The sequence below is a fragment of the Phyllostomus discolor genome, chromosome 4 (genome assembly GCF_004126475.2).
Source record: "Phyllostomus discolor isolate MPI-MPIP mPhyDis1 chromosome 4, mPhyDis1.pri.v3, whole genome shotgun sequence".
Taxonomy (NCBI): Eukaryota; Metazoa; Chordata; class Mammalia; order Chiroptera; family Phyllostomidae; genus Phyllostomus; species Phyllostomus discolor.
Genome location: NC_040906.2, coordinates 27,073,438 through 27,082,198, shown reverse-complemented (window position 1 = coordinate 27,082,198; position 8,761 = coordinate 27,073,438). Strand labels below are relative to the sequence as shown.

Here is an 8,761-nt window from a genome sequence, read left to right as displayed (position 1 = left end):
CTAGTTCCACCCTCTGGAGATGGCACCCATGTGTTGTTCTGCAAGCTCAGGAGGTCTGATCCTTGATAAGCAATTTGCCAGAAGGGTAGGTTGACTTCCTCAGAGTGCAGCTCACAGCCGAATATTCCTTGTACCTCAAAGGGATCTAGAGAAGAGGGACTATAAATTAGAGGAAAGGGAATTTAAAAAGATGAAATAAGTGGAAACAAAAAGGGAAGTAGAAGAGAGAAGTTTGGGAGATTTGAGGTAATGGAACAAAGTTTGGTTTACTCAGAAGTTCAGATAAAACATAATTGGTGGTATTTGAAGGTGAAAAGAATGAGTGACCTTTTTTTTCTTTGGAATTGGAAGGGAGTAAATTGTTGAAAGAAAATGTCATAAATGGTGAGAGCAAGAGAATAAGGAATAACTTAGTGTGAGAGAATTGTGTTTATAATAACTAGGCTGAATGAAATGAATTACATCACAATGAATGTACAGATAGAGATTGCTAAGGAGATTGAATGTGGAAAAAAATTAAAATAAAAAACTCACTGAGACAAACATACCCCACTCAACATTGCACCAGCTCATTTTGGGAATTGAACTTACATTCAAGCATCCATTCACTGGTATGTTTACGAAATATATGCAGAAATTCATCGTGGAACCTTTGGAATAACACTTCTATTTGTTTCATCTCCTTGTTGCTGAAGTTGCCGTTGGACCAAGGTTGCAGGGAAATAAAACCACCAGAGTTGCTCTTCCATCTCTTAATCTGCAACTCACCCAACCAAGCAGAGCCCCAACTTTGGGTCCAGGAGTGGTTGTATACCGATAAAGTACCGATGATGCTGAAGATTTGGTCCTGGAAGGCTATCAGAACAACAACAACAAAAAAAGACAGGAGGAGGAAAAACAAGGCATTGGGAAAGAGAGAGAATGAAGAAAGAATGGTGTCAGAGAGGGAAGTCTCAGAATCTGGAGATAAGGTAAGCCATAGTTACCTCAGCAGACATTCACCTGCCCAGGGCCCCATGCTTTATATAAGGTTTGGGGCAAAATTAGATTTGCAGTTGTCCATAGGGAAAACAATACAATAATGAATAAATAATAATACAACCATAAACTTTGTTTCATATGCTCACAATTGTAAACCTACTTTCCCCCCACCTTGTACAACCTTCAGAAAGCACAGGGTCCTAAAGTGATGCTGAAGGGATACTCAGAATGGAACTATGCTGCCATTCTCACTCTCCGGGTGTGTTCTGAGGACACCACACAGACACACACACATGCACACACACACACACACACACACTCACCCTTTACACCCAGCTGGGCAGTTGCCAGAGATCTTACCATCTTCACTGTCACCACCTCCGAGGAGAACTACTAGCAATGAAATTTGCAAAAACAGCATTACTGCACAGATGTTACCTCTTTCTCTCAGAAAAGTTTGTCTTTGACTTCTGTTTTAAAGAAACCTACCCCACAATACTTCTGTGTGACTTCCTTCTTCTACCAACAGACAAACCAGCACCATCACCCGTGACCCAACAAAACAAAAAAAATCCAACATCTTCTTCCCTAAACCCTAGTCATCAATTCAGCCTCTCATTTCTCCTTCAGTTCTGACTCTCTTCTCGGGCTTTCAGCCTCTTCCCCTTGGTACCAGCCTTCATTCTGTTCATCTTTCACTAATTCAGCCTCTATGGAATAAATCTTATGTGGTATTGAAAAGTCTTCTCATTCATACAATAAATGCATAAAATAAATGGCTTTCCAATTGCCATATAATGTTCTTAATCCCCTGCTCTTTTCTGTCACTCTCTCCATCTCTTGCCAAATTTAAATATTCTCCAAATATTCTCTTCTTTTGTCTCTGAGACACCCCATCTCATTCATATCTCTGAAATCTCACTGGTTGCTTTACTGATGTTCAGAATCTTCTGTGACTGCCTGTGTAACAGTGTAAACTACTACTCCATAATTCTTAGGGAACAACCAGTAACTATCACAGAGACCACAGGATCCGTGAAACACATTAAGGAAAATCTCTGTTCCACTTGTATTGATGTATATTCATTTACCTGAGAGTTACTTAGTGCCTGCCTGGATACACTCATCTGGCAACACTCATGAATGTACAGTTGTCTGCAATGCACTCACTTTGTTCAAGGAGCTTCTATTCTACTTAAGAAGAAAACACAAAACCAAGAACTATAAATCTTGGTGTGCTGGGTTTTATTGTAAATACAGACTCTACACAAAAACAAGCCTTCTTGAAACAGTATTTTGTAAAGTGGCAACTCTTAAGTGTTGCCCACTCAGACTCTGGACTGGAGTGGTGCGCTCAGGGTGTTAGGTCTGTCTACCACTGCTGTACTGGATCCCCAACATCTCACCGAATGCCTGTTACAGGTGCTCAATGAGTAATTTTTAATGATTGAACAATTTTGTTCAGGAATCCAGGTATTTTTTAGTCATTCAGATTTTAACATACATTTTTGAGACATCAGAAATCATTATTTGTGCTTCTAGTTGTTGAAATGGGAATATTAAACAGTTTTGTTTCAGAGTAAAATATATGCTAATACAGATAAAGTTTACACAATGGCTTATGCTATAAATCTCCTACTACTTATGTTTTAAACCTGTGGAGGTCACAGTCAAAGAAATTACAGTGTAGGTTATATGTATCCAAGAGATGCATTCATTAGTAGTATTTGCTGAAATGTGACAAAAATTTAAAAATTGAAAATTTGCATTTATTATATTCACATAAAAATGTCTTTTTCAATTTTCAGCTACAAACTAGAAATTATTAAGCAAAGAAATATAAAAACATAAAGAATAAAAGTTTTTCTTTTTAAATAACAGAAACATTGATATTGCTAAAAAAACAACCAAAAATGTCTTTAACATTAATCAGAATCTTCAATAGTTGGCTTTGCAAAATGTTTGTAACACTCATCACAAAAAAATATTGTTATATTCAAGTCATAAATACTTTTCACAGCCCTAGCAAAAATATTTTGATAAGTGACTCATTTTGGATGCATAGCACCTAACACATCTTGTTTTTCCTGCTTGTTAAGGGATCTATATCTATGTGGTCATTAGAATTTCCTTCCATTTATGTTTGAAGTGGATGAAGTTTAAGAGGCAAAGGCTTATGCAAAACTGTAGAGATTCCTGGACAGCTTTTTATTTGTTCTGACACTGACTGTGTTATAAGATTTCTAATAAATATTTTGTGCCTTATTTTCAGCGTATTCACATATGCTGTTCAGCATATGAATAGCCTGAGCATTTATTTCTACATTCAAAATTGTGTAGACTATTAACTATAAGCCATCATCCAGTGTTCCTGGCCACATTATATGTAGCTATCATTTGGTTCACAGTGTCAACTACTGACTTAGTCTGGTTGTAATATTCTATTTTTTAAAAAATGTTTTCTGTTTATTTTTTAATTTATTTTTAGAGACAGGAAGGGAGGGATAAAGAGAGGGAGAGAAACATTAATGTGTGGTTGTCTCTCACACACCCCCTACTAGAGACTTGACCCACAACCCAGACATGTGCTCTGACTAGGAATCAAACTGGTGACCCTTTGGTTCACTGGCTGGCACTCAATCCACTGAGCCACACCAGCCAGGGCTGGTTGTAATATTCTATTTTGTCAGCTTTTGTGAATCTAAATTTACAGCATCATTAAAATGCATACTTGAAATTAAAATTATGTTTTTCCCCTTTTGGATATATGAGATACAAGTGTGCAATCTGCACCAAAAGCAAATAAGTTGGATTTTGGGGGGCTTGTTTTTAGAAGACACAAATTCAGGGGGTAGTTGGGGTTTATTCTTATGAATGGTACCTACCAATGAAAACCGCCTGTTTTTCAGGTCAGAGGTAAGATTTATATTGGTTAACCAGTATCTCTTGTAATATTACATCCTCATGAGTAAATGGGTTCTGCAACTCTCTGGATTCCATCTGCTGGTTAATTACTAATCTAGTAAGGACCTTCGGGCTGCTCACTGGTATATATTTCAAGATTTCCTTTGTAAAACTTTTGAATAAATCATAGCAAAAATTTTTATACTGTATTTGCTGGGCTTGGGTGGCATATATTGTCTAAACCCACATTTGCCTCTAAATCCAGGTAATATTTCATCTGTTGTTACATTCTGTCCCACAGAGTAATAACATAATCTACAGTTTTCTACAAGTGCTAAGAAAATCTCTCACAGCCACTAATTTATCCACTTTCAGGTGTTTTAAGCAATTAAGTTTGTCATTGAACTTGATACAATTATGTATACATATAAATCTCCATAAGGATATAATGTCTAAAATATACAGTCCCACTACCATCTGTGGGCCACAAATCCTGCAAATCTAGACAATGGCTGTGATATAAACTAGCTAGATATAACAGGCCTAAAATGCTTTTGATTTGGTTTTGTCTATTCATTTAGCATCTCTTTCTCCTGAAAACCAAGATAGAATTGATGGATTTATTGGTATATAGTAAGATTAGATAATGACTACTGGCCAAGATGGAGGCCTAGGTAGATACACTGCCTCCTCACACAACCAAAAGGACTACAAATACAAAACAAAAAAATCCAGTACTGCCATAAAATTGAACTGTATGGAAGTCCAAAAACCAAGGAGTTAAAGAAGAAACATTCATTCAGACTTGTAGGAGGGATGGGGATGGGCATCTGGGGTGGAGAGGACATGTGGCAAGGCGGGCAGCTGGAGGACCTGGCAGGTGAGGTGGTGGCTGGTGAACCAAGCAGTCTGAAATTTGTGCAGGGATGAACTTGGAGGAACAACTGGGGAGCAAAAGAGACTGTGCAATCCGGGGTTTCAGTGCTAAAAAAATAAAGCTTCAAAACCTCTGACTAAAAAAACCTATTGGCATTGTGGCAGTGAGAGAAACTCCCAGCCTCACAGGACAGTTCATTGGAGAGCCCCACAGGGTCCTAGAAAGCACACAAACCCGCCAACCCAGGAATCAGCATCAGAAGGGCCCAATTTTCTTGTGGGTAGTGGGGGAAGTGACTGAAAGCCAGCCGAGAGCTCAGGAAACCGCATCGTTCCCTCTCTGTCCCTCCCCCATATACAGTGCCACAACCCAGCCAAGTGGGTTTCCCCATCCTGGGGAATACTTAAGGCTCCAACCCTTACAACATAACAGGAATGCAGAGACAAAAAAAATATGCCCAAATGAAAGAATGGATCAAAGTTCCAAAAATAGAACTAAGCAATGAAGAGATAGCCAACCCATCAGATGCACAGTTCAAAACACTGGTATTCAGGATGCTCACAGAAATGGTTGGGTGTGGTCACAAAATAGAGGAAAGAGTGAAGGCCATGCAAAGTGAAACAAAGAATAATATAGAGGGGGCCAGCAGTGAATGGAAGCAAACTGGGACTCAAATCAATGATATGGACGAGAAGGAAGAAATAAACATTCAACTGGAATGGAATGATGAAACAAGAATTCAAAAAAATGAGGAGAGGCTTAGGAACCTCCAGGACAACCTCAAATGTTCCAACATTCAAATCATAAGGGTGCCAGAAGGAGAAGAGAAAGAGCAAGAAATTGAAAACTTATTTGAACAAATAATGGAGGAGAACTTCCTCATTCTGGCAAAGGAAATAGACATCCAGGAAACTCAGAGAGTCCAAAGAAGTTGGACCCAAGGAAGCACTTACCAAGACACATCATCATTACATTACCCCAGATTAAAGATAAGGAGAGAATCTTAAAAGCAGCAAGAGGAAAGGAGACAGTTACCTACGAAGGAGTTCCCATGAGACTATCAGCTGATTTCTCAAAAGAAACCCTGCAGGCAAGAGGGGCTGGAAAGAAGTATTCAAAGTGATGAAGGGGAAGGACTTACCTCCAAGATCACTCTATCCAGCAAATCTATCATTTAGAATGGAAGGGCAGATAAAGTGCTTCCTAGTTAAGGTCAAGTTAAAGGATTTCACCAAGCCCTTATTATATGAAATGTTAAAGGGACTTATCTAAGAAAAAGATGATCAAAAATATGAACAGTCAAATGACAACAAACTCACAACTATCAACAACTGAACCTAAAAAAACAAAGCAAAACTAAGCAAACAACTAGAACAGGAACAGAATCAGAGAAATGGAGATCACATGGAGCGTTACCAGTGAGGAGCGGGTGGGACAGAATGGGTGGAAAAGGTATGGGGAATAAAAAGCATAAATGGTAGGTAGAAAACAGGGGAGGTTAAGAATAGTATAGAAAAGCCCTGGCTGGCATAGCTCAGTGGATGGAGCGCGGGCTGCGAACCAAATCGTCGCAGGTTCAATTCCCAGTCAGGGCACATGCCTGGTTTGCAAACCATGGCCCCCAGCAACCGCACATGGATGTTTCTCTCTCTCTCTCCCTCTCTCTCTCTCTCTCTCTCTCTCTCTCTCTCTCTCTCTCTCTCTCTCTCCCCCTCCTTCTCTAAAAATAAATCAATAAAATCTTTTTTAAAAAAAAGAATAGTATAGAAAATGTAGAATCCAAAGAACTTATATGTATGACCTTTGGACATGAGCTAAGGGGAAGTAATGTTGGTGGGAGGATGGTGCAGGGCAGAGGGGAATAAAAGGGAGAAAAAAATAGGAAACTGTAATAGCATAATCAATAAAATATATTTCAAATGAATAAAAAGAATGAAATAAACAGAAAGGAAGCCACATCTGGAAGTTGATGAAGTCCTCCTAGGCATCTTTGAAGGCTTTTTTCCCTGAACTCTTACATCATATGAAAGAGATACAAATTTCTATTTTGCTTATAAAAATAAGATTAGATAAATAAAATATCATTTGTGACAAAGCAGTTCCAAATTTCAAGATCTGTCTTGACTATTTTTGTGTTTGGCCAAAGTAATGGAAGTTGACACAAAATATCATGCAGCTGTTTTCCAATTTGTCTTAATGATTTTCTCTCCATTTTTATTTTTCTCCTAGCTAAGAAAATACTCTTCATTCACATCTACTTCATCTACACTTCCTTCACTAGAAATATCTTGCTCAGTATCTGAATCTTCTGAACAAACTTCTGTGTAATCTTCATCTAAAGCACTCTCATTTTCACATTTGACTCTACATTCTCATCATCACGCTCGAGTAGCATTTGCTGAAGTTCTTCAACATCTCTTGAATCATTGAATCGAAATATGTTTCTAGTAATTTACAATAGTAGATGAAAAACACACACAACACTGACTTCAAAGTTTGCAGTGGAGGGGCGGGTGGTGGGGAAACTATACCAACAGTAACTTCAGAGTTTGTGGTATTTCTCAGATACAGTTTACTATGAAATATCACACATCATTACGAAACATGTTATAACTAAACTGATGGCTTAAATATTATGGCTTACCATTTCATTAGTCAGGTACAAATGTGCATCTAGTCATGACCTTGAACCTATCACCCAATGTATGTAACAATATTTAAGAAAAAGTTTGCTGCCTCCTTGGGGTTTAAAAAAAACAGTGATAATTTGTGGAGAATAAAATCAAGAGTATTCTGTGGAAAATAAAATCAAGAGTTATTTATCCAAGATTTCCTTCTCAATTGGCCCTGCTTTATTATCCATTCTGGTCTCATTGTAAGTTGGTCTCTGCTGTGCATCCTGACTCTCCTCTTCCACGCTGTTTATAATGGTTAGAAGGCTCTTAAAATTTTTTTTCTTTTTGTAACTTATAGATAAATGGGCTTTGGCTATTACTTTGTTATTTCTTTGTACAAGTAAACAGAAATTATCAAGGGCTTATTTAAGAAAGAAAATACTTTGGGGAAAAGTTAAGATTATCTTAAACCTAAAAAGCCAAGATGAGAGGGAGTAAGGGTTTATTTGGAATCACAGAATTGCAATGCAGGTAAGCACAGATTCAAGCAGAAACTTAAATAGTGTCCTGTTTACAGGGTGAAGGCAAGAGAATTTTATGAGAAAAGAATGGGGTAATTGCATGAATACAAGAAAGACCTTTCTATTGGTGCTAACAAGCTAAATTGCTGTGTTGTCATTGTAGGGGTTCAGAACAGGACTCCCCAAAATGTGTGACTTTAGCATTTGAATTATTTTGAGTGGAAGGCAATTAAGACTTTGCAGGCTTGTCAGAAAGTTTTACCTGTCCCTCAAAGAATTTAAAATAGGGGTCTTGCCCATAGTAAGCTATCACCAGAAATAACTTTCCTTAAACTGAACATCTCATTATCCTGCAGTGATCTTTTGAACCCCCTGTGTACCTTACCTCATCTTTACCTTGGAGTTGCCTCATATACCTCACTTTAACTGTGAACAAAATAAAGCCTGTGTAATAAACCTGACAAGTTTAGCAACAGAAAGTAACCTCACAGGGTGACGTGATTATAAATTTCTAACTAGGCAGGTAGTCATGCTCCAGGTCTATAAAAGGCTTATCTGTGCCTTAGGTGAGCCCTGACCATTGTTCTTGTGCATCCAGGTTAACACACCTTTGAAATGGCAGAAGTAGTCTTTTCCAGACCTCTCTACAGTGCAACCACCCTCAAGGGAGCATATAATCTTGTTATGTGGGACTGTTCTGTCTCACTTACATGTAATCTTCCTTAAATTTCCTCCTTAATCTGAAATTTATTATAAAAAGAACTCCAAAACTGTCATTCTCTGGAGCATTTGAGATTTTGCTTCTGTCAACATAAATGTACAAATCTGTAGAGAATTTTTTGAGTTTATTTGAGCCAAATTGA

General features: G+C 38.0%; 1 protein-coding gene across 1 annotated transcript in view; it reads right to left on the bottom strand.

Moving 5' to 3' along the window:
- The window catches only part of LOC114493998 (T-cell surface glycoprotein CD1a-like), a 338,703-nt gene extending 337,156 nt beyond the window's left edge, over positions 1-1,547 (bottom strand). Inside the window, 1 exon segment of the mRNA XM_036023047.1 lies at positions 1,342-1,547. Within this exon segment, the coding sequence (XP_035878940.1) occupies positions 1,342-1,402 (61 nt within the window). The 5' untranslated portion in view covers positions 1,403-1,547.
- Positions 1,548-8,761: the final 7,214 nt, after the last annotated feature.